The sequence below is a fragment of the Syngnathus scovelli genome, chromosome 10 (genome assembly GCF_024217435.2).
Source record: "Syngnathus scovelli strain Florida chromosome 10, RoL_Ssco_1.2, whole genome shotgun sequence".
NCBI classification, from domain to species: Eukaryota; Metazoa; Chordata; class Actinopteri; order Syngnathiformes; family Syngnathidae; genus Syngnathus; species Syngnathus scovelli.
Genome location: NC_090856.1, coordinates 1,163,942 through 1,189,206, shown reverse-complemented (window position 1 = coordinate 1,189,206; position 25,265 = coordinate 1,163,942). Strand labels below are relative to the sequence as shown.

At 43.6% G+C, this 25,265-nt stretch overlaps 3 protein-coding genes across 7 annotated transcripts; 1 reads left to right on the top strand and 2 right to left on the bottom strand.

Annotated features, from left to right (window-relative positions):
- Positions 1-984: 984 nt before the first annotated feature.
- prg4b (proteoglycan 4b) lies at positions 985-7,087 on the top strand. Of its 2 annotated transcripts, XM_049720146.2 has the most exons (15): positions 985-1,101; positions 1,172-1,250; positions 1,352-1,468; positions 1,848-1,970; positions 2,209-2,289; positions 2,402-2,461; positions 2,879-2,938; positions 3,017-3,247; positions 3,398-4,675; positions 4,947-5,033; positions 5,263-5,399; positions 5,470-5,626; positions 5,695-5,802; positions 6,149-6,277; positions 6,578-7,087. In XM_049720146.2, the coding sequence occupies exons 2-15, from the start codon at positions 1,184-1,186 to the stop codon at positions 6,682-6,684; spliced, it is 2,742 nt and encodes a 913-aa protein (XP_049576103.1). In that variant the 5' UTR covers positions 985-1,101; positions 1,172-1,183; the 3' UTR covers positions 6,685-7,087. The 2 variants fall into 2 exon arrangements, with proteins under 2 accessions (XP_049576103.1, XP_049576136.1); XM_049720179.2 differs by lacking the exon at positions 2,209-2,289.
- Positions 6,721-20,778, bottom strand: tprb (translocated promoter region b, nuclear basket protein). Of its 4 annotated transcripts, none has more exons than XM_049720066.2 (51): positions 20,606-20,778; positions 20,197-20,301; positions 20,042-20,115; positions 19,790-19,886; positions 19,548-19,651; positions 19,235-19,399; positions 19,060-19,152; positions 18,853-18,933; positions 18,685-18,772; positions 18,458-18,598; positions 18,181-18,278; positions 17,837-18,034; positions 17,589-17,696; positions 17,275-17,501; positions 16,983-17,146; positions 16,740-16,882; positions 16,403-16,551; positions 16,090-16,252; positions 15,890-16,024; positions 15,677-15,817; positions 15,414-15,582; positions 15,156-15,313; positions 14,897-15,049; positions 14,664-14,780; positions 14,378-14,581; positions 14,104-14,291; positions 13,879-14,026; positions 13,614-13,751; positions 13,400-13,531; positions 13,075-13,205; positions 12,714-12,924; positions 12,495-12,638; positions 12,188-12,377; positions 11,790-12,004; positions 11,624-11,697; positions 11,354-11,550; positions 10,915-11,205; positions 10,627-10,793; positions 10,473-10,553; positions 10,171-10,356; positions 9,942-10,091; positions 9,221-9,314; positions 8,825-8,934; positions 8,642-8,716; positions 8,478-8,569; positions 8,091-8,188; positions 7,924-8,022; positions 7,691-7,841; positions 7,407-7,534; positions 7,237-7,323; positions 6,721-6,931 (listed from the first exon to the last, which is right to left on the bottom strand). In XM_049720066.2, the coding sequence occupies exons 1-51, from the start codon at positions 20,754-20,756 to the stop codon at positions 6,882-6,884; spliced, it is 7,053 nt and encodes a 2,350-aa protein (XP_049576023.1). In that variant the 5' UTR covers positions 20,757-20,778; the 3' UTR covers positions 6,721-6,881. The 4 variants fall into 4 exon arrangements, with proteins under 4 accessions (XP_049576023.1, XP_049576031.1, XP_049576039.1 ...); XM_049720074.2 differs by having other exon boundaries at positions 8,091-8,185; XM_049720082.2 differs by having other exon boundaries at positions 8,478-8,566.
- A 1,973-nt stretch (positions 20,779-22,751) lies between these two features.
- On the bottom strand, positions 22,752-25,265 carry pdcb (phosducin b). The gene is made up of 4 exons (XM_049720605.1): positions 25,056-25,265; positions 24,183-24,229; positions 23,889-24,037; positions 22,752-23,811 (listed from the first exon to the last, which is right to left on the bottom strand). Exons 2-4 carry the CDS (start codon positions 24,223-24,225, stop codon positions 23,296-23,298), a joined length of 708 nt encoding a protein of 235 aa, XP_049576562.1. The 5' UTR covers positions 24,226-24,229; positions 25,056-25,265; the 3' UTR covers positions 22,752-23,295.

The following is a 25,265-nucleotide window of genomic DNA, read 5'->3' as shown; positions in this document are numbered from 1 at the left end:
TAATAACGTCCTCTATTTATCATGAGTCCTCCTGCGTTAGATGACGACGTCATAAAAAGGAAAGCGCGTCCGCGACCGCGCGCCTTGAAATTCGAGAAACAGGGAGGTTGACGAAGGTGCAGCACGAGTTTTATGCATATTATTATTATTGGCAGAGGGCGTTCTAATATCTGTGTTTAATGTAATTTTTTTTGTTGAGCATTAATACTCCAGAAAGTGACCACAAGAGGGCGTAATTGGCTCACTTTTCCCCTTGCTTGCTTCTCATCTGCGGAATAAAATCAGTGTGGATTTTTTTTTTCCCCTGGAGCTTTGACATTTGGGTTCTTGGTCACCTCTCTGACTGAGGTCCTTCTCCTCCGTTAGCTTAGTTTAGATGGGTGACCAGCTCTAGGAAGACTCCTGCTGGTTCAAAAACTCCTGTTTACAGATGGAGGCCACTGTGCTCATGGAACCTTCAAAGCAGCAGATGTTTGGTTTTTTTTTTGGGTCAGATTTTGTGCCTTGAGACAATCCTGTTTTCAACCCTCATGCTCTGACATGCACTGTCACCTTGTGCTGTGGGACCTTACATAGATATCAGTAAGTCGTTCCAAATCATGTCTGATCATCTAAATTTACCACAGTTGAACTCCAGTTAAGATGATCAGTGGAAACATGGGAGCTCAGTTGACCTTTGCGGCAAATGTAATTTCCTAGTTTTAATTATTGATAAATCATTATTTCCAAAATTCCAAAAGAAAACTTTGCATTGTCTCTGTGGAGTGTTGTGTAAAAATTTGAGAGGAAAAATGCATTTATTCCATTTTGAAATCAAAATGTGGAAAAAGTGATGTACTGTAGGTGTGGCGGCTCTTTACAAAGTTGGTGTTTTCAGAAGTCTGCCTGGCACAGATGTGCGTCGGCGTTCTTTCAGGTGTTTTTGAGGAAATGCGCTGTCTGAACGAGAAGACCCTCCCAGCGGCCGGCCGGCCTGCCTGCCTGCCTGTGAGGTCATTTCCAATAAAGAACGAAATCTGCCAATTATGACAAAGTTTGCCGGCCTCTCTCAGCCTATAAAAGGAGCACAAGTCCAACGTTTTACACACAGCCTGAAACTAGGTAGGGATATTTTTGGGAGCAATTCCAGTCCTTTCCATTACAACCAACAAGTTGATGTGCTTACTTTCAGGTCCAAACAAGAATGTCTTGGACTCCTCTATGTTCACTTCTTCTGCTGGCTTGTGCCTGGTCTCCAATCGCCAGCCAAAGTGAGTACGCTGCTTTTCGATTGACGTGTTTGTTGTCCTCATTGATGTTTACTATGGTGGCAATCATTGACCAGTCTTCCATGCGCTCTTCCCGTAACCAGACAGTTGCAAGGGAAGATGTGGTAACGAGTACTACCGAGGTTACCTGTGCCAATGTGACTATAGCTGCTTGGCCTACGGCGAATGCTGTCTTGATTTTGAATCTCAGTGCACCACAAGTGAGTCCCCTTTTACACTCAATAATGTTGAACCCTCAATCTTGATCGGTAGGTGCATTTCATTTTGCATTATCAGTCTGATAAAGGAGGATTAAAGTCTTGAATTGAAAAATTTAAATCCTAATTGTTGATTAATTTAATAATGGATTAGTATTCAATTAATCAATTCAATCAATCAGAAAAATACATTTTAATATTCATTCAAAAATCTGATTTGGTTTATCGTGATCCTCGTAGTCAGGTATTTATATCTATTTATATCTTACACTAAGACTGATCATTATACTGGATTTCATTGTTAAAACAGCAACAACAAAATGATGTCAATGTACTTGAGTCATTTTGGAGTTGTGTCATGTTGCATTTATATCTGCCGCAGAAAACTCCTGTAGAGGTCGATGTGGGGAAACATTCAAGAGAGGCCAACTGTGTAGCTGTGACTCGGATTGTGTTCAATTCAAGCAGTGTTGTCCAGATTACAAGCTCCACTGTGATGCAGAAGGCAAGCTTTGTCCGGCACATTCAGCATGATCAGCGTAGAATTTGTCATACAAAGCTACAATCGTGTCTTGGAGAACAATTCACTTGCATGAACAACACCATCAAGAAATACAACAGGCCAGGCACTATAGTTGTAGAAATAGTCGTAGTCCTGCATGACGATGAGCATGTAGCATGCAATGCATGCAGGAATCAACACATTTGGTTGATGGATTTTTTTGTTTGAACAATTACCACAGAAGAAAACAAGGGAGAATCCAGTGCATCAGCACCAGGGACGAGTAATTCATGTGATAATGTAGATGATAAAACCCCCAAAGGTATATTTAGCTTGATAAAAAGATTGCTTCATTTGAACAAGATAAGTGTTTTGTAAATACATATGGATATGGTGATCAGGCTAACGTTTTTTTTAAATTAATATTCCAACAGAGGAAACCTCAAATGAAGCAGAACAGCCGCTTTCAGCACTTGGTGAGGAAAACGATGAAGGTAATTTGAAATTTGATCCGCGGCACTAATAACAAAAGTTCTATAGACGGATGGATGGATGGACGGATTCCAGCAAAAGTTCTCCAGTCCAAAATATTCCGATTTGAAAAAGATCCAGACCTGATTATCAAAGGCAATTGTGGTTCTGTTGCTCCGGTTTGGTCACCTTGCAGAAGGGGCCAAGAAGCACAAGCTTCAGTGGCCAACATCAACACAAGAAAGCAGTGCTGTCATAGTGTGGGAGGCAAATGGGCACCACTTTGTGCCCAAGAGACAAAGAAAACAATTCCATACTGACAAAAGCATTGCAACACACCTCGTCATCTGACAACGGGCTATTAACCAATCAGGGATGTTTTTAGAGAGGGAGGCTCTTTATCATGCAGTACATTAATAATTCATATTTTCCTCTGACAGATAATAATGACGTTCCGCTGGTGAGTCCAATATCGTTTCCAAAAGATGAGTCCAGTGAGGGTGAGTTAAATGCCGTTTTTCAATTCTTTCACAAATTTGACATTGAAGTGTTTTCACACTATAACGTCGTGACGATAGGACTGTACACCGAGACCATTCCCAGTGATGACGATCCATACGAAAGTCACACACCCGAGAGCTGGTATGGCTCATCTGCTGGCCCACTGGATGTGCTCTCCACTCAAGCCACCTTGACTGAAGACACTCCACAGGCAAGCACAGAGACAGTTCAATTGGCGACAACACCTTCAGATAATGAGGTCAAGCCAACTGTGGTGGTTGATGGCGTCACCTCCACTGAGAGTCCAGGTTAGTAAAGATTCCGGTAGGATGGCCTGTAACTTGAGGTTGATTTTGAGCAGTGGTAGACAAAGTCAACCATTAAACCTTTACATGTCAGAAGTGCTACTGTACTTGAGATGAGCTATTTGGATTCATCTGATGTTCCTGCACTTCCAGATATCGATGCTACCACTTTACCAGGAACAACTCCACAAGCCACCACTGCGACTGAGCAAGTTTCCGAGGCCAGTCCGACTTCAACACCTCAATCGGAACCTTCCCCGACTGCCGACACCACACGTGAGGAGACAGCATCCGGGGCACAGACAGATGCTCCGACTGAAGCTTCTTCTGAAAAAACTGAGGGCACACCCTCATTTTCCACTGCAGCACCTAGCGTAGCTGCAACTTCAGAACCCTCAAAAGAGCCATCCACAAGCCCGCAAGAACCATTACAAGATTCTTCCACATCTTCAATACCGCCACAAGATCCCACAGACTCATCCACACCTTCAGTATCACCAGATCCGTCTTCCACGCCTGCACTGCCAACAGGATCAACACAAGAGTCATCCATGTCTTCAGTATCACCAGATCCGTCACAAGAGTCTTCCACGCCTGCACTAACATCAGGACCAACACAAGAGTCATCCACAACTTCCGTATCACCAGATCCATCACAAGAGTCTTCCACGCCTGCACTAACATCAGGACCAACACAAGAGTCATCCACACCTTCAGTATCACCAGATCCGTCACAAGAGTCTTCCACGCCTGGACTAACATCAGGACCAACACAAGACTCATCTACATCTTCCGTATCACCAGATCCATCGCAAGAGTCTTCCACACCTGCACTAACATCAGGACCAACACAAGAGTCATCCACACCTTCAGTATCACCAGATCCATCGCAAGAGTCTTCCACGCCTGCACTAACATCAGGACCAACACAAGAGTCATCCACACCTTCAGTATCACCAAATCCGTCACAAGAGTCAGCCACAACTTCAGTGCCCCTAGATTCCTCCACAAACCCAGAAAACTCCGAGGACACTGATTTGACAACGACTATTCTACCATCGATCCCAACCACTTTAGTTGTCACTACAAGCTACCCTTCTTCTTCACCAGATCCTCAGAATTCCTCCGCTAGTGTTTCTCCAGTTGGATCGGACCTTGACATCACGACTGTTGATCCCTCACCCACAGATGCATCGCAGGGTGATTCGGCCGATGAGGTTACACCAGCAAAACCTTCCATCACTCCAGTAACAGAAACCCAGAAACCCAGCAGTACTAAATTATCTGAATCCAAGCCAAATGGTCAGGATAAGACAACTCCCTCCACTCCACTGATGACTACAGCCCCAGCAGATAAGCCCGCTCTCAAACCTGGGACTAAGCCAGTGGATGTAGTGCTAACTGCGGATAGCTCCAGAAACTACCAAGCAGGTAAATACTTGCTTTGAACACCAGAACAATCTTCTAAGAAAATACAGAAAATCAAAAGGTCTTGGAATGGTATTGAATTTATGATTTTCAAGGTTTTTCTTTTTCCAAGTGCTACATTATGAAAGTGAACAGCTCAAACAATTGCCTCCCCTCAAAAAAAAAAAAAAAAAAAAAAAATCAGATCCCTGCCAGAACCGCCCACCTTCAGATGAAGTTGCGGTTCTATTTATTTTCATTTCCCCCCACTGTGATGTTTTTCCTTTATTTCCAGATGACAGCAATGACACCAACTTGTGCAGCGGGCGTCCTGCCAGTGCAGTCACCACATTAAGGAACGGCACAATTGCGGTTTTCAGAGGTCGGTCGGCGCCAGAAATCATTTGAAGGAGAAAAACATTAAATAAAGTACAGATGTTAAATCGTTAAGGTTCTGACATTGAGACACTCATATTCATGAATCATCTATCATCATGTACAATTGGATTTGACAGTCACACGATGGTCATATTAGTTAACATAGTTTTTTTAATACGTACATATTTTCTTCTGCAGCCACTAATAATAGGTGTAATTGTTCCTGTCCACAGGTCACTACTTTTGGCTTTTGGACAAAAACAGGGTGCCGGGCCCAGCCCGTGGAATCACAGAAACGTGGGGTGTCCCGTCCCCCATTGACACTGTGTTCACCCGTTGCAATTGTCAGGGGAAAACATACATCTTCAAGGTTTGTTGGACTTCATCTCACTCATCTTGAGAAACAATCTTGTTTTAGATAAGTTTCATGTGGTTTTCAGGGAAACCAGTACTGGAGGTTTGCCAACAATAATTTGGAGCCGGGATATCCAAAGGTTGTTGAGACAGGCTTTGATGGACTCAACGGTCACATCACAGCTGCTTTGTCTGTGCCTCAGTATCGTAGAAGGAGAGAATCTGTCTATTTCTTCAAAAGAGGTGACCAAAGTCAATTAGGAGATATATTCCTGGATGAACTCATGACAACTTTCTGTTATTTTCTCCAGGTGGAACGGTGCAGAAATATTCCTATCAATTTGGCAGCAGTCCATCATGTAACAAGAAACCCCATTTTGCTATTTACACAGTCCGTAGGCGAGTGGCGCGCCAAGCAGGTAGGAATAACACAACTTGAGAAAAGTATGGCGTGGATTTCAGCCAATTTGGAGTGAAATGATGCGCTAAATGTCACAGTGACATTGGCGCACGAGATAAATTATGCGGTAATTGTCATAGTGACACTGGTGCGTGACTATTGCAGTAACTTTGGGTGAACTCCCGCAGACCGCTTTTGAGTTTCAACACAGCACTCTGGAAAATGAGTCATGCTTTGAGCAAAAAGGACAACCTGATCCTCTGAGATTTAACACACGGGAAAAAAAGGGCCTCAGCAGCATTTATGAGAAACCTTAGGAGTGAAATGTTAACGAGTTGTTTTTGACAAAGGCGATTTGTTTCCAGCTTCACTTTTGGGAGCCACCATCAACATCCGAACGGCCTGGCGAGGATTCCCCACAACCATCACTTCGGCTGTTTCTGTCCCAAGTTACAGGGAACCAGAGGGCTACAAATATTATGTCTTCTCTAGAAGTATGTAACACCTGACCTAAATAACACATTTTAAACTAATCAAGAGTGTAGAAAATGGACCATATGTTTGGGTGTGCCAGACACAGTGGATGGATTTAAAAAAAAACAAAAAAAGTTTATTGCACTTTTGACCGCAGTCAAAGTTCCATTACAGTGCAAGTGCAGCTTAAAAGACTACTAAGAATGTACTAATGTGACGCTCTAAGTTTTATATTTTATTTTAACAGCTGTATTATGTCACAGGAATTGGTGAAATATTTGAAAGAACCCAAAACAAACTGTTGCGTTTGTGTCTTACAGCTAAATCGTACAATATTCGGCTGGACGGTGAGCGGCCCGTTGTCACTTCCCCGAGAGAAAACCCATCAGCTCAGAACAACTTCATCAATTGTCCCAAAACAGCCTGATGCGCTCAGACCACTTCAGGAAGCCTTTGTGTTGGACTGCTTTAAAACTTTTAATAATATGGTTCAGAAAACACAAAAGTTCAGCATAGACGGTGATCAAAACATTATTTGTTTGTAAGCCATAACAAAAGCAGAATGCTTTAGAACAAGTGAAAGAGATCAAGAAGACTGACTTGAGGAGACTGTCAGGATTTCTTTCACCTGGCAATGCGTCTGCCATGGACTCCTCGGGAAGGAAACGCTTGACCTGTTGGAATACACAATGCGGCTTTAAATATTACACACAGTGACATAACAAAGTGCACCTCAAATCTCCAACTAAAAACAGACAAACGCATGCAAAGAAATACTCATCATTCTGTAACGGTATATTTAATATGAAATAAAGATTGTCATGTTGGAAGCATGCTTCTTTTCTTACAAGTGCATCTCAATATAGACCAAGGAATGAAACATTTTACAGTTGTAATTTTTCTACATCTTGATGAGTATAAATATAATTGATTTAGCCGCAGAGCAGCTCAGATGTATTTGATTTGGCTGAAACGTTACCTCCTCTCTTGGCGCGCCCACCTCGGCTCCCTGGCCAACGTTGCAGCTGTCTGCTTGGTGCAGCCCTGGTCGGAGCGCTGCTCGTATCTGCCGTGCAGAATCCAAAAAGGACCGTTTTGAGTTAGATGTCCTGAGAATTCCGGCCGGTGATGTTCCATCACCCAATGCACCTGCAGAGCTGGACGAAGGCTCCTGGCTGGTGGACGGCAGGCTGGCTGTGTCGGAAGGCTGACTGGGTTCCACCAAATCATCCTGAGATACCACAGCGTCCACCGAACTCTCGGCACTGGGCCTGGAACTTGTGTCAAATACACATTTACCTTTAACATTTAGCGGAAGACATTTTGGAACTCCTGCAGAGACCCAAGCGTAGAAAACAACGCACGCCCCTGAAACCATCACAGCTGCTGGCTTTCCAACACAGATAACGATTGTGATGACAGCAGCGACTTACTTATCGGGGTCGGACTCAAGGAAGACGTCGTCTCGTTCCTCGCTTGTACTGGCGGTGCCTGGTGCAAGTATGCCGGGAGTGGACGTGCTCACCATGGGAACCGACTGAGAGGCCTGCTCTGCTGCATCTGACGGAACGGCGTCAGAGAAGACTACGGGTTGGAGAAAGGTCAGTCAGTGTAAATGCACCGATTCTTTGCACGCGTGTCCAAATGAGAACTAAGTGATTGATACCTGGGGCTGTCACTTGAAGCTGTGTGGTGGGCACGCTATAGCTGTCAGACTCCTCCTCGTGAGATGTGAGGAACATGGGGCTGTCAAACATCCCAAGACCTAAAGACCAGCACAATTTTTGGATTAAAAGTGGGTACATAACTGGGCGGAGGGGGTGGGGGGTGTACCTCCTTGGGCTGCAAGCTGGCCGAGATCTGAGCTGGTCTGCGGCACTTCGTCCGATTGGCCGAAACGGAAGGTCCTTGCAGTCATTTGGGGAGAGCTGCTGAAGAAGAAAACACCAGAGTTCCAGGGAACATTTGTTGGCAGAAGCACGGAAAGACTAAAGTTTATAGAAGCCGCAGACGATTGTTGATAATAAAAGTGATGACTTCATTGTGAACTCTAAAGAAGAAAAACCAAAGCAGTGTGCCACCCGTGCTCGACCCCACATGACAAATAAGGCACGTGCGCCCTCGCGAGATGTAGTTGTTCAACAACAACTACACAAAGCTATTGCTGAATTATTGGGTGATGTATTAACCGGCAATAAATGATTCTCGTGTGAGACTTACTGGACAGCCTGGTCAAAACTGTCCGAGCGGTGCGGCACCACCAGTGTGGGCGCGCTCGGTACCATCCTGTCGTCTTCGTCAATGAGGTGCTGCTGCAAAAAGGAGCGGCTCATGAGTATCATCTTGTGTGCACATGAAGCAAGTTTTGATAAGACGTGACTTACAGCACTGCTGGGGATCCCAGAGAGCTGAGGGACCCTGCCAGCCGACTGGCGACGAGCAGGGATGCGCTGGGACATCTGATAGAATCACAAAGGCATATTTAAATTGGATGAAATCTGCTGGATTGTGCAGACGAAAACCCGAGTTTCATATTAATAAAGATAGTAAATCTATGTTCTCCATACCTGGGTGGGGGGAAGTGGATGTGTTGGTCTCCTTGGCGACTGGGGCATACGTATACCGGAGCTTGTGATGGGTTGTTCGGTAGAGAAGGCCTCCATTGTGGTGGCCTCAACTAAAACGTTTGGAAATGAGAGTAGAGTGACAAAATTGTCTTTCATATTACAATATTCTGGTTTAGCGTGACCATCAGTATATTCCAATATTCCTCTTTAAGTAAGAGCACTGTCGAGAGGACAATTTTGGCCACCCTCTCCTTCAGACAGACGACAACATTACAACTCTTCAAGTCATGGTGAAGCATTCGATAACTAATTAGATGACTGGACAGGTTGTGAGAACATTGGGCGAGACCAAGGTGGAGCTACACGTGTGCATTAATAAGATTTCCTGGATCTTACAGCTTGCCGTCTGGGAATCTGCTGGCCTCTGGGTGGAGTCGGACGCCCCCAAACTCTCCTCCGTCTCTGTCCCTGGGTCGGTTACGTCAACTCCCTGAGAAGACGAGGAGAAGAAAAAAGAAAAAAAAAGTATTGTAAGAAGGAAAAACATATGAGCACACTAAAGTTCGAACAATGTCTCAACTAAGGGAAGCAGAATGATGGACAGAAAAAAAAAAAAAAGCTGGAAAGGTGAACGCATGGGAGACCTGCGGGGTCACGCACATTTTCAGTTCGGACGCAAATGTACCTTAGTGCCAACGTCAGTCATTTAGAGCCAGCTGGCGAGTGTTTTTTCTTTCCAGCAAAGGTTGTTAACAGTTAGGATTTGATTACATAACACCCGACCCAGCGAGTTCCACAAAAACAACATGGATAGAAGTTCGCAGATGATCAGGCTACTTTCACTCCAGCCGATGACACGTGACAGACAACAAATTGGTGCTGTGCAGACACTGACTCATGGTGAACGCTGGACGTGCAACTGAGACCCGTGTCAAGTGCAGCTCATGACACAGACGTCCGTCCATTCGGTAGGAATTAGAGTGGAAATTTTGAGTTGTTGTGCTGGAAACCTGCGTGGGAAGGGTTAACATCTACTGGAAATGACAAGCGTGTGGGTGCGTGTTCAAATCAATAATGTCACGGCGGGTACATGACAGGAGAGTTGCGCTAATCAAACCTCTGCGTCATCTCCTTCGTAGGCTTCATTGCCTTCTCCGCTCTCCTCGTTACTCTCCTCTCCGTCTTCGCCGATCCCCCCGTCTTCTTCCTCCTCTTCTTCCTCCACCTCCTCCTCGTCATCTTCCTCCTCATCGCCCTCTTCGTAGTCCTACAGATGATAAACAACAGGCTGGTGGAAATTCTTGCGCCTTTATCAGACTGATATTCCTTCTTTTTTTTCCCTTTACCTGCTCATCCTCCTCTTCATCCCCTTCTTCAGGGTTTTCCTCACTCTCCGTATCGGTTACGATGACGATGACTTCGAGCTGCTGCTCAGGAGTTTCACTCTGTGCAAGAGCAACTTCTTGGTGCATGGTGGTAGACTGAGAGGCTGCACTCTCATCATCTTCATCCAGAGCCGCAAGCTCTTCAGTCTATAAGGTCAAACAACCAACGCTGTTTACAACATAAAAAGGACTAGTGACCATTATAAATAAATGGATGCGCACTTGACGGATTGATTACTTTTTAGTGTTGTATGTTAGCATACCTGACTGGCTTCTGCACCTTCTTGACTGTCTGTCGGCACCACTCCCTCAGCTTCAGCGCTGTCATCAGCCATCATTTCCTCCTGAGACCCAAACGACACCAGTGTCTTTTATACAATTCCAAATAAAGCTATGCAAGCTGTGCAAGCTCCTCACCTCGGGACCCACTCTCTGGATAATGCGCAGCTTCTTGGGTACAGGAGCCCTGGAGGTGTCCTCCTGAGGGGCTTCAGTATCTGTGACAACTGTGCTGCTACTTTCATCTTCTTCACGGGGTCTTTTGGACAACGAGGAGGAAGAAGAAGATCCTGGTGTGGCTGAAACTAAACATCAAAAGTGGATTTCATTTGGCGTGAGGTTGAACATTGGTCGAGTTAACCTACTCTACTCGAAACCATTTGTACAGTACTTTTCCAATCAAAAACTGATTTAATTTCTTCTCACCGGTTCCGAAGACAGCAGAGGTGGAGGATGTTGAAGGCCATTCCACCTGCGAGCTCTGCGTTGCCTCAATGATCACAGGCGGCGGCTCCTGACTGACTGGCTCGGGATGGGTGACGCTTTGCTGTTGCGTTGGCTGCACAAAAGCTGTGGCTTGTGTCTGGGTTTGTTGCACATTCAGCATGGGGCTGGCCAAGGTGGTCTGGATGTTGGGGCTCGCCGAGCGCACAGAACCACTGGCACTCCCGTACACAGTCACGTGCTCCACCGGCGGACCTTCTGTGGTCTGCATGGCTGCAAGGAAGTTAAGACGTAATGTCAAATTTATGAAATGAATATCGCAATTGATGTTCCTTTAAGTCTTCAGGTTACTGGACGTCTTTGGAGCGGCTCCAAACAATATTTTCGAATGTCGTATGTCCACGGCATTATTTCGACTCACCTTCCTGGGTCTCGACCTGCGTTGTGGGCATGACCGTAGCGGTGGGTGTTGGAGTGGGCACCGTGGCTGGGGTGATCATGGGCCTGATGCTTGCCCTTGGAGTGGGTTTGTTCCCTGGGTTGACAGCCTGCTTGCTAGCCGTGGCCACTACAGGTGTTGGCTTTATGTTGGCAGTTGGCGGGTCAGAGGCACTGGCACTAGGGGCAATGGCGGGCAACACGGTTAGTTCACACCGTGAAGACATCTGGTGGACAAGTGAGTGCATCATACCTGCCCCTGTCTGCAGCTGGCGTAGACTTAAGACTGATCTGTCGCTGTTCTGTGCTCCTCTGCTGCTCCTGAGGCTAGAACCATAACAGAAATAAATTTGATTTCATTTTCTACAGAACAAGGTTTTTTTTTTTTTTTAAAAGAAGAACTAGGCGCCGAGACTCACTTTGCTTGGACCTGCCTCAGAAGACTCATCTTTTTGGTCTTGTCTCTCTTGCTGACCTCGCAGTTCTCTCAGCTCTCTCTCTTGTCGGTTAAAGCGTCCCTCGTACTGAGATTTGATAGCGCTTACGCGCACCTCTAACTCGTCACTTTGCTGCTTCTGCTCCTCAAATCGCTGCTTTAGCTCCTCATTTTCTTTCTGCAGCTCATCTTTAGCGCCTGGACACAACATGCATATTTAAGATTCAAATGAACACCAAGAACAACAAAATAAAAGTACAAATGATGCGAAGAACAAGATTGACATATTTTCTATGCTTGAATTATTCATCCCTACCAATTGAAAACATTCTCAGTATTTGACTTAAGCACACAAATATACAATGGGAATCGCCCTCTTACTCAGGAGCTGGTTGATTCTTTGCTTGGCAAAAAGCATGGCCTTCCTGGTCTTTTCCACTTTGTCTGCCATTTGCTGTTTGAGTGTCTCCTCTTTGTCCTGCAGCTCTTGCCTTAGCCTGCCCAGCTCTGTCTGAAGCCTGGAAGATTGTTCCTGAGCATTGTGTACCTCCATTTCACGCTCTGCAACCACCTTTACAACGTAAAAAGAGTTTTCGGTCAAATTGTACCATTTCAGCCACTAGAAATGTTCGGCCATGAACTGTTTCACAATATTCAAGACCAAGAAAGAACATATTTGATGGCGTACCTTGTTAATGTTCTCCAGCTGTCCCTCCAAGTCTTTAATCTTGGTTTCAGCTTGGCTAAGAGAATCTTTAAGTACCTGCAGTTCCTGAACCGAGGCTTGACGTGCCTCTTCTTCTTTGTTTGAGCCTGCAGCTTCAGCTGTAATCTAGAAGAAGTACAGTACAAGATTCATTCATGGTATAACCTACAAGATAGTATAAACAATGTTTGATGCCCTTACCTTGTCATGTTCTACCTTGAGCTCATCATACTGAATCTTGTAGCGGCGTCCAAGCTTTTTGACCTGGGTAATCATCTTCACCTTCTCCTGGATGTCAAGACTTTTGGCAACAACCTCTTCTTTCAGCAAATTTCTCTCATCAGTTATCTTGCTCAAATTATCAAGCAAGTTTTGGATTTGGCTTTGCTGGGATGTGGTGAGATTGTTGGACCTAAAGACAAATATTCAAAAAAAAAAAAAAAACTGAGAATATGCAAATCAACAGGTGCCAAACTGAATATTTGAGCATCCACAGTACTGCTTGACTACTGAACTTTCTTTTCACATGCATAAAGCAAAAAATATCATTCCAATTTCTCACCTGATAACCTCTGCTTTGATTCTGCTGTTCTCTTCAGTGAGCTGCTGAATACGTTTAAGGTGCGCTTCCTTCTCTGTATGGAGACGCTTGTATTCATCTGGATCGGAATCTTTCTGTTGACTCACCAAATGCTAAAAAATAAATGCATAAAGCAGCGCACTTTCAATACACAGGTAACACGATTGAGGTGTAATGGCAAAAGATTACAATTCAGTATTTGGGTCGGAAAATAAGGGCTGCGGAATCCGTAGCTCCACAGCTGCCCCCTGGAGGCCAAAATGGGTCGTCAAAAGAAAAGGCTGCACTGGCTGCTCTTTCAACTAACCTGCGTCCGAGCCTTCCAGCGCTTGATTTCTTCGTCGAGTATTTTTTTCTCCATTTGTAGCATTCCGCTCTTCTCACTCAGCTCATTGTTTGCCTGTTTCAGTGGCAAAACATCCGACTCCAGTTTTTGCACCTGGAACATAAATGAGGTGAGACGTCTTCATGAAACTGGAAAGTATGGGATTACACACACTCACAGACAAAACACAACTTACCTTATCTTGGGTCTGCTGTAGTTCTTTCTCCAATTTGTCCTTCTCCTCTCGCAGCATCTTGTTTGTCTCTATCAGAATGCTCATGGTTTCAGTCTTTTTCATCAGCTCATCATGCTGGGCCAGGGTCTTTGCTGTCACCTGATACAGAAGAGCAAGCTTGGTTCAAAGTAGAAAGTAGGTATAGATGTTTTTCATCCAATTAAGTCAAAGTGCACGTCTGTGAGCAGGGTGGAGGAGAGTGGGTTCCTCTAGCCTCCAAACCTACCTGCATCCTCTCACGAGCAGCACTCAAGCTGTCTTGAACCTCTTTTAGTTCGTGTTCCAGATGTTCAACCCTTAGGCGGTAACGCAAAGTCTCCCCTTGAGCAAACTCAAAACGAGACTCTGCAATCTCCTTTTCACGACGCACAAACCTGACACATAATGGTAAAAAAAAAAAAACATTGTAATTCTATTATTTTGATCTGAATATGCATCATTCATATGCTACCTTAGAATCTCAAGGACTTGTTCTTGAGATTTGCCTTCCTCAGTCAGAGAGATGTTAAGTGGACTCTCACTTGAAGCACGCTGCAAATTCTCTGCCATTTTGCTACTCATTGCCTCAATCTGTTCATGCAAGAGAGTGTTCTGCCTCTGCAACTCTTCAGAGCGGCTTTCTATCTTGGACATCTCCTCCTGAGATGACAGAAGAAAAAGCTGGTCAGACCGGCATGTACAGTAGATAATAATCCAGTCATTTTTTTTCCCGTTTCAGAAGCAACCTTGAGCATCTTTTCCTGCTCCGCCCAGGATATCTTGGACTCCATGAGCTCGGCGCTGATTCTTTGAGAACTCTCTTCGAGCTGATGTCTGAGCTCGACTGCTTGCAGGGCCTGAGCCTTGGCATCCTGCATAGCCTTCACATCCGCAGCATGCAGCATCATCTCCTGCTCATACTTATCTTGTGCTTCGGCTGCCAGTTTAGCCTACAAAAAATGGATGGAAAACAAAATTCAGATCATAGAAAAATACCCACTATGCTATGTGGGGGGGGAGGTGGCTATTTACCTGCACTTGGCTGTCTTGTAAAGCCTGCAGCTGCTGGGATTCAGCAGTTGACAAACGCTCTAGTGCCATGTGGTGTTCTGCCTGGGCGCTGATCAGATCCCTTTTAAGCCCATCCATCTAATAAGATGTGGAAGAAGATTTTTTTTTTTTTTTTTAATCCATTTCCGGATGGATGGATGGATTTTTAAAAAAAAACGCAGCGTGAAGAAAAGTCTAAAAAGAAAATGGACTACCTGCTCGTTCAGGGAGGTCATTGCCTTCCTATTTTGTTCTTCTATATTCTGTTTCTCTTTCTCAGCCTCCAGAAGCTTCTCCTCAAGAACGCGGTGCTGCTCCTCAGCCTCCTTCACACGAGTTTCAATGGAGGCACAAGCCTGCTCCGTGACCTACGCAGTAGAAATATGGAAAATATACATGTTTTAAAATTGTTTAAACACGTGGCAAAAGTCTGCCCTTATTTATAAAAAGGTTAACATGATGGTTTTACGTCACCTGTTTCTCTTTTTCCAGAGATTCCTCCAGACTCATAGCCATGGCTCGGTATTGCTCCATGCTGGAAGTGGCTGCTTTAAGGCTCTCTGCCAACTGCTCTACCCGTGTTTCTGCCTGCAGCAAGCGACCCTGAAGATCCTCCCGCTCTTGATTTGAAACTGAGAGAAGGAACAATTTAAGAATGAATGGCTTGATGTACTCAAAGATGGTCAAGTGAATATTTGGCTCAAAAATGGGACAGATGGACACGATTCCAACCTCTAGTTTTTGGCGTGGAGGGGGAGCCCAGGATGTGACGTTGTTCGCTGCCACCTTGCTCCACCCTGAGGGAGCGGAGTTCCATCTCGGCAGCATTCAGCATCTCTTTCGTCTTCTGGTGTAAAGCCACTTGCGTTTCCAGTTGCCGCTTTGCTTCCATGACTTGGATCTTAGCAGAGGAAGGAGAAATATTCACAATTGTGCAGTCTCCCATCAACTTGATGTCAACAAAAATGTGAGGTGGCCAACAACAGGTTTGCTACCTCTTGGTTTCTGCTGAGCAAATAGCGCTGTTCCACTTCATGCTCCAACCTCTTCTGTAGCTGAGAGATCTCTCGCTCTTGCTTCTCTAGCTGGCTGCTAAGCCGCTGACGCGTGTCAGCATCTGAGCGCTCGAGTGTAGCCTATAAAAGACAATACTGGGATAGTTTTGCGTGCATGGCAGTGAGGGAGAAATTCCAGGGAATGGTATTTACCTGAATAGCCTGAAGGTTGGTCAACAAAAGGTTCTGACTCTGTTGTTGGCTTAGGATCATATCCTTCTCTTGATTCAACCTAGACTCAACTAGCTTCAACATGTCTCTCTCTTTACGCAGACCCTCAGAGAGACCCTAGAAAGGACAACGACTAAAGTTCAATGATTTCACAAGCAGCATTTTATTTGAGTGAAAAATACCTCTGCCATTCCAAGTTTTTCCTGTGCAGCTCGCAGGTCCTCATTTAATGTGTTGATGGTCTGCTCATGCTTCTGTGTAGCGGAGGCCATTTTCTGTTCCTTCTCTCGGAGGGAAGCGATCTCTTTCCTGTAGCCCTCGACATTGTCCTGCAACATCTCATACCTGCCATTATGGAAAGAAAGCCATGAATTAAAAATGCAAATATCTAAAAACATGATACAATTTGGTTCATGCCAAACATTCAAGACCATTCATTTGATCCTTCGTTGTAGTCATTCAACAAATAGTCCTGCTTTAGAATATAGAACAGACCTCTTGGAGGCAAATTCCAACTGCGTTGCCGTCTTGGCATTCTGGGAGCGAAGATCTGAGAGCTGCTCCAGGAGTTTGTCATTCTGCTCGGTCAGTGCCTTCTCACTCTCCAGTCGTTCCTTTTTATTGGAGGAAAACACCTCCTGCAACTATATATTAACAAATAAACAATTTAAAATCCGTCCAAAATTCTGTATTTTGTCAGAGGTATAGGTCGGCACAACAATCAACAAATAGTGCTGCATTTAGATGGATTTTATTCAAACCGAACAGTAAGGTTCTTAACGGCCACCCCTATCTGTGTGCATTAAGAATAACGCAACGCTGACATGCGTACCTGTCGCAAGGCTGCCTTGGCCTCCAATGCGTCGGCAGTATCAGTTGCCATGGAGACGAGTGCAGCGGGAGTCCCGGTGGTGGGCGTGGCTGCAGGTGAACGGCGTGGGGTGGATGTGAGGATGAGTTCCTCCGGTGAGGTACCTTGAAGAGAACATTGAGCTTTGTAGGAACATTACATTAGATTTGACTATTAGTTTGTGTGGAATCAATTTCTAAAAAATGTTTCCATTGTCAGTAGTACCATGCTGAGGGAAGGTCACTCCCGTTGCCTGAGCCAACAGCACTCGATACAGGTCTCTTTGCCTCATGATGGACTCGGTCATCTTGACGTGCTGGCTGCGTTGCTCTCTCAGAGACTCCACCTCAGCCAGAGTGGTCTCCAAACTCTGCTCCACTTCACCGCGCCTGTGATAGCCAAATTGTTCACGTCACACACATTACATTGTTAAAAAAAAAAAAAAGTAAAAAGCCAGGCGTAATTTCAGGGATAGAAACAGCAAAGGTGTGTCTTAAAATAAATTCTATGAACAAACCTGGAGCCAGAGGCTTCCAACTCTTCTTTCTCTTGGGCTTCACTGAGATCCCTGAGGGCCACCAGAAGACGCTGATTCTGCTTCTGTAGCTCTTCCACGCTGCGGAAGGTCACCAAGTGTTGACTAATGACTTCTGAGGTACTGCTGACATCCGCAGAGCTCAACTCCTCCTCAATTAACACGGGGTTTCCTCTGGCCTCCTCCAGCTCAATAAGGAGGACACGCACCTAAAAAATGATTTGGAAAACAATGGATCAAAATGTCTTCATTTTAAAATATAGCGACATCAAGCTTAAAAAAAGAAAAGAACCTACCTGCTGAGCCATGTCTGCAAGCTGCAGTTCAAACCTTTTATTGTCCCTTTCCATAACAGAGGAACGCTTGTTGGCTTCATCAGCTTCATTTTGCAGGCGGTGCACCTCCTGAAACGCAAACAATTGAAAGCTACTGACATGAAATGGAAACTACAATTGAAGAAATAGGATGTCAAGTAAAATCGGCCAGAAAAAATGGCCACCTAGACCACTGGAGCGTGCGCACGCCTGCCCGCCTGCTTGCTTACCTTGACAGCCTGTTCCAGCTTGGCTGAGAGACTGGCCACTGATTTCTGCATGCGCTCATGCTCATCCCTTTGCCGTTTCAGAATGGGAGCCTTTGCTTCCACTTCTTGCACGATGTCATCGAGATATTTGTTGACCCGCTTGTTCTCCAGGCGCTCCATCTGCAGCTGCTCCTGGCTTTCTACATAGGCAGTGTACAACTACAAAAAAGAAAAAGAAATTACATAACAGTAACAAAAGTCAGAATAACCCACAGTGAGCGGAGCAAATTCAAACGTAAATTCCGAAATACTTTAGGAATACTTTGAGGGCTAATCGTTCTAAGTTGAGATTTAATTTGACACACCTCAGTGAGCTTCATTCCAGGTTTAATCTTTGCCACAGCAGCGGCTGTCGGAGACACTGTTATTTGCGCCTCAGTGAGCACAGATGTGCCAAGTGGACCTAGAAACCCAAAATAGGTCAAATTACATATCATGAACAAATGACAAACGAAAAAGGAATTCAAAGACGGGTCTGTTTTCATTGGGTCGTTAATGGTCAGTCAAATGTAAAATGCTTTACTAACAAAAATAATACAATTTACACACCTTGCATCTTAGAGAAAAACGGAAGCCAATTACCTCTTAGTTTCGAGTTAGAAAGGAGCTCATTGGCGTTGTCCAGTTCCTTTTCAAGCACTTGGATCTTCTCCTTGAGCTCAGCAACAGTCTTTTCCGAAGCAGCATTGGCCTCTTGCAAATTCTCCTCAAGAGCTTTGTTGGCTGTGACAAAAGGTGAAAACAGAGTGGCAAGATGGAGCATCTTCCTCCTTGGGCAAATATGACAGTTTTTAGCTGTAGCCTCATACCTTCCCCTGCCTCTTGCAGCAGAGTATGCAACTCATTTACAGCGCGACCTAGTTCTTCACCTTTGGCCTCAGAATCAGCTGCTGCTCCCTGCAGCGGGAATAACACATTAGCATCCGTTTGTACCAATCAAGTGCTAAAAGTTGATGTCTTGCTGGAATACAACATACCTTGTATAAATTAGAGAGCTTAATGTTGGCATTCAGCTCATTTCTGAACTTTTCCTCTATAGTGGTCCGCTGCTCCTTGGCCTTAAGTAAAAAAGAAAAAATAACAACCACATTATATCAGTCTCAATTGACCCCGTTGTTTGGCCAGTCCTGCAACTTATACATATTAAAAGCTTGGACTCAAAACATCAAGTGGATTCCACGTACTTCTTTCAGTTTGTGGATTAAGTCCTCATTCTGTTTTTGGTGGTTTTCATTCAATGCTTTAAGACTGGCCACTTGTTCCTGAACTCTGTTCAACTACAAAATAGACAGACAATAAACTCATTAGATCCATGTCTATGACGTTGTCTAAGTTAATATAAACAAAAAAGAAACATGCCTCATCCGTTTTATTCTCCAGAGTGCATTTCAGTTCCAGGATTTCTTTACCCTTCTGTCGAGATAGGCTCAAAAGTTCTTCACTCTTGGACTTCAACTCTGCATTCAGCCAAGATGTTTGTTCAGCCAGCAGCTCTTTTTCTTGTTCCAGACGCTTCTCTCTGTACTGAATGGCAAACAAAAGGTAGTTAGTTTACCGTTTGTGCACCAAATGACATCATATATGTAAGGTGATGCCCCCTGACAAGTGTGTGAAATTTATTTGTGGCTTAATGTTACCAGGGGAAATATGAAGCAAATACACTATGACTTACTTTAATGTTGACTTCGGCTGCGTCCAGTTCATCTAATCTCAGCTGCTGAGACATTTTGGTGGCATTGACCTCCACCAACTTATCATTCAGTTGCCTTAACTCACCTAGAGGGACAATGAACAGAAAAAACACTTGGCATAGGTTTTTTTGGGGGAAGGGGGCAACAAAAATATACAAGAGGAAAGAGTAGTAGACATAGATTGGACAGGTTCCATCCTATCTATGAAAAAAGATAAATGTACCATTTAAATGCTCCACCTCCAAGCTTCTTCTCTCAAGTGTCCGCACAAGTTCAAGCTTTTGCGTCTCCAGTTCTTCCTTGGCTTTTGAAAGCGTAGTCTATAATGGAAGAGAATAAATGTGATTGATTTAACTGTCGGTGGTGTAGTCACAACATATATATAGCTACAATGTCAGAGACTGAATTAAGGCAATCTGAATGACTTGCTTAGCGTCAGTGAGCGAATGAACAACTTAAAAGTAAAACACATTACCTGTTCTGAAAATGACTTTTCTTGAGCATTTTCATACTGAAGGTTCTTCTCACGGGCACTTTTGAGTTCATTCTCTATAAAATAGGGCAAAATCATATAGTTAGCATGAAGGCTCAAGGGCCATGATTCATTGAGATCACAAAGTTTATTGTTACCGATTTTCTCCAACTCCTCTTTAAGGTTTCTGTGCTCTTGTGTCTGTCTCAGAAAATCCTCCTGACATTGAGAAAGCTGTTTCACCTTGTCAAATGAATGTTGCTCTGGGGGAGAAGAGGGAATCGCAAGCACAGTGATAGTTTACGTTATTGCGAGCTACGCAATAATAAGTACGCTAACCATAGCATTGTTTACCGATTGATCTAAAAAGGGCATTAATACAGCGACTGATTCGCTATGACAGTGGCAAAATAAATTGCAGTGTAAACACCAGCAAGAGCGAGCTATATGTGAAATTAAAGCAGAATTGTAAACTACAGTAATAAAGTATTTACGAACGGTGTACATGGTGAGCGAAGTCGAATATTTTAGCACCACTAGCAAGCCAAATAACGGTGCATATCTTACCACTGTCAACTCGGAATTGCTCCCGTTGGGCTTTGAGAGTGTCAATTTCATAGCATTGATCAGATAAAATCTTCTCAAGTTTGTTAAGTGTTCCTTTTGACAATTTAGACAGCTCGGAACCATCTAAGTCTTGCAGCATGAGTGCCGCCATTTTTCTGAGGGACGCATGCGTGGAACTGGCATTTATGCTCGTCAACAAATACCTGGTGCATTGTGGGAGATATTTTAATTTAATGCATTTCGTATCACCAGCAGATGGCGCTCACAGAGAATAAATCTGTATTTTTATTCCCTAGCAAGTTATCACTGAATGTCCCATAGTTTAATCATTAAAGATGCTGCAATTTACTGAAAATAAAGATGTCGTAGAAATTTGACTCCCCACAGAGAAGAGTGTTTTGAACAACTTACCAAATTTGAACAATAAAAGTTGTCAAATACAGAAAACTGCTTCAAAATTGTAAAGCCCTTGTCTTCGCTCTCAAATTCTGTGGGCGTGTCCAACCTCATCCATTGAAAAAAAGGATTCCAGAAACTTTCTTATTAGTACTTATCCCTACATGTAACAACATGACGAGTGGGCGCCGTCTTTGGGGTATTTTCTAAAAATTGTGAAGTGAGCAGGTCAGTTATTATTTCTCAAATTTAAGACAAAATGCTTGCTTTCTCAGCAAAATACATCTACTGTACTTATTTGTTTCATCATCATTTTCAGTAAACAATGTGAACGTGAGAGGAATGAAGGGAGAGGTTTGTCTCCAGGCAGCGGAATTATTTTCACCTCAGCTGTTACACCTGGTTACCTCCATATGCACCAAACATATTTTGTTGAAGCTGAGCACTAACACACTTAATGAAGACACAATTGAAGGTGTTGAAACGTGGTGACACAAGCTATCACCCAAAGAGTGATTTATACTGACAGTGGCATTCCATTGATTTTAATGGCACCATACAGGTGCACATTTCATATTTCAGACGCAGCAGGAATTTGCACGAACATGATGAAGGAATAACATTAGCCTGGATGGCGTGACAAACACAGGTGAGGTCGGCCTAAAGGTGAATGTGGGGGGTGTTACAGCTTGAGCTCTACATGTTATTATGCAGGGATGTGCCTGTAGCAATTTTCTTGAAAATCAGGCAACAGCTATGAATTCATTGTAACGTACGTATCAGGGGATAGTTCCAATCACATCAATGAAGCGATTACATTTTCATTCAGGATAAAAGCCAGTAAACACATATCAAAGTTATGTAATATCCTTGACGTCCCTTGTCCGTATTTACTGAGAGTGTGCTCTATAGCACATGACATCATCACGGTGAAATTTGTTTATGTGGGTGAACTAGAGCGTGCCGGATGGGCTCTTAGAAGTCCAAACACAAAAGGCAAAAACATCCTATAATTAGTGAATCTGTATAATTAATTAGAAACGTATTAGCAAGACACATTTGGGGTGGAGTCATGTGAGGGTAGAGAATCATTTAGGCAGGGGTTAATTGGACAGTATAATGAGTCACCCCGTGATATTTGTTTCCAAGAACAAAAAACAAACAAATAAAACAGTATTTCATTCTTATTCAGTTATTCGGTTTCTGATATTGGTGGATTCGTTTTATTGCAACGCACATCCGGTCTTGAAGACGGCGAGTGGAGTCAGAGACCAGTAGGCCGACATGTTTCGACAACTCGAGAAAGTCGTGGTCTATAAATAATGGTGTAAAAAATATCAGGTGTTATCAGCTTGAGGCTACGCAAGCCGTGTCAGATGTGGTCACGTGAAAACACTGTTTCATGTTCATCGTCAGAAGAATATTTATAACTGCAGCCAAATTCAAACGCCGGCAAACTAATTAGCCATCGAGTGCTGTTTTGCAAGCATTAGGCGATAGATATATCACGGAACCTTCAGGCATAAAACCACAAAAGTAGACAAGCATATCAATTGATGCAGTTGGTTAGGTTTTTTTCTGCTGAAAGGATAAAGCTGGCTTGGTAATTTGCTTTTTTAGCAAATGTAATATGGTGTGCTAATATGGCAGTGCTTCAATTAAATGACACAATACAATATAAAAAAAAAAAATCAATATCTTAAAAACACGATGTGCTAGGATTTATGATTGGAGTAAACAAACCAAAACAGAAATTTCAGGTTGTTTTATTCTTTCCAATGATGGTGAAATGATAATTATCATTTGACAATAATGACAATATATGCGGCACTAAAATCACTAATGATTATGCAGCTCTGTTTGCACTAAATATTGTCCACACAAAATGTTGTCGACACATAATATTTGCAATATAGTGACTTTTTTTTCACCCAGATGTGCTTACAAGCCGGATCCACACCCGCATTTCTTTGGTACGTTTTTTTTTTTTTCTTTTTCTAGAAACAGCCCTTTGGTTAACTATCAAAACAATTTAAAGGACCTGAGTATAAATTCAGAATTTATAAATCAATCCAGTGAAGCGCTAAAACACTTTCAAATGTTGCACTTGGTAGGTCAAATATTTCCAAACAAAATATGACCTTATTGGTTAACATAAAATGCTTTTGGCTTTTGTTTGGGTGATGCTGCTATTCTAATTTGAATCCAAATATGCAAATAGTGCTTCTCAAGTCTACATCCAAGCACCCAAACAAGCTTTTTTTTTTTTTTTGGGGTTCCTCAGCAGCTACAAATTACTCCACATCCTGCTCCTCTTCATCATCCAGCACCGGCAGCTCTTTCTCCGGCAGCAAACCGTAACTGTTGAGGAAGGTCTCCACATCTGTGGCAAAGAACTCCTCGTTTAAGTGCTGCATGCATGCCAAGAAGTTCCCGAGCAGTTCGCCTGCCTTGTAGACCAAAAGCGTAGGCAACACCTCATCTGAGAATCTCTCAGCGGCACCCGAGGAAACGGCGTCAATCCTGCAGAACTTAACGGTGGGATATTCTGCGGCCAGACAGTCGAGGCAGTTGTTGAGCTCTTCGCAGCCTTTGATTCCGATCTTGTAGATGTGGACCACCACCACCGTGCTGTGATGTTCCTTCTCGATGACTTCCAGGAAGGCCTCCCCGCTGTCCAGGTCGTGGACTCCTTCAAACTTGGGACCAAAGCTGAGCTTTTCGTGCATCTCCTGCATGCAGCGCTTTCTGTATTTTTTAAGACAGCCCTCGTCTTCTTCCTTGAGCATTTCGTACTCTTGCACGCTCATCTGAAAATAATTACAAATGGGATTTTGCAGGATTTCATCTTCTCTGCTATTTCGTCTCCCAAAGGGATAGTATGTACCTTGCGGTTAAGATTTGCCCTGGAGTCCTCCTTTGTCCGATGAGGGGATGACATTTGTCGGAGCAGTTCCCGTTTTGCGGGAGGCAGGTTTTCCTGCTCCATGCTCTCCAACTTGAACCTCCTCCAGTCATTGATAACACCCTTGGGACCTTTTGAAAGATCCACAACTAGGATTCAGCTATTGCTAGCCATCGAAAATGAGTCCCATTCATTTTGAAGTGTACTTGACGCGCATAACGTTTGAGGGAATCTCACAGCAAGCACACAATCCTTTTTAAACATTGTTTTACTCACCCGTGTGGGTTGCCGTTTCTTCCAGGTCAATCTGGTCACACATGTTTCTGTGTAAAAAAAGGAAAAACATGAAGCTGACACGACCAACTCATTCACCATGTTTTATACGCAAGACCATATTGGAATAGCGCTTGAATATACTCCAGATTTGCTTAGAGTTAGTTAGATTGTGTGAGATTCCGAGGATATTTAATTAAATTAATGCCGTCTAAGAGGATTAGTTGACTGTAGCGGGTCTCTTGGTGGCTTTGTGAGTTCTTACAGATACTGTTTTTACAAAGAAGATTGCTACTGTGTGAAATATGAAACCTAGTTACAATATGTTGCAAACATTTTTAAAGTATGTCTTTGTATGAAATTGGTGGATGTTCGATTTTTCTGTCACAGCAAATGTATTTTCACAATGAATTAAATTGTTTCAATGAGTTTGGTCTTCGTGCATCTCTAAAGCTGGCTGATATCAGGTCTTTGTCACTGGGAAAGATTTGTCTTGATTAGTTCTAGCTGGAACACGTGCCCAAGTCTCGTATGAATGCGTCGTTGTTTCATTTCTGGATGTGCATGTGTGTTTCAAAGAGACAGATACACAGTCGGTTCTTTGAGGAAAGATGAACCCATGACACTGGAGCAAAATAACTTGCTCTTTGTTATCAGAGTTTGCTCAAGACTACATTTTGCAGCTAAACTTCCACAATTCATAGGTTATTTAAATCTCTCCGTACGATTCTAAATGTTATAAGTCAATTCTAAATTTTCTATTTAAAGTGGTTGAATAAGAGAGGAACATTAGTTTCATGTTCCCCAGAATAAAAGTAAATATATTGTTGAATAATTATTGACGTACAGTAAGTACGTTTGAAATCGGTGTCTTACCTTTCACGCCAATATCTTGAAGTAACTTCACAGTGCTCTGCACCCGATTGACTTGACAGAATTGTCTGTCGCTGCTTGTTGTGAGTTCTGTCCAGCCAATGAGCACAGCTCTAATGAGGATTTCAAAAAAGACGCTATAGACCTAACGGAAATAGATCCTAAGAGGATTTCACTTCAGGAATTAGAAGCCTCTACTTGATGCAGGCCCAA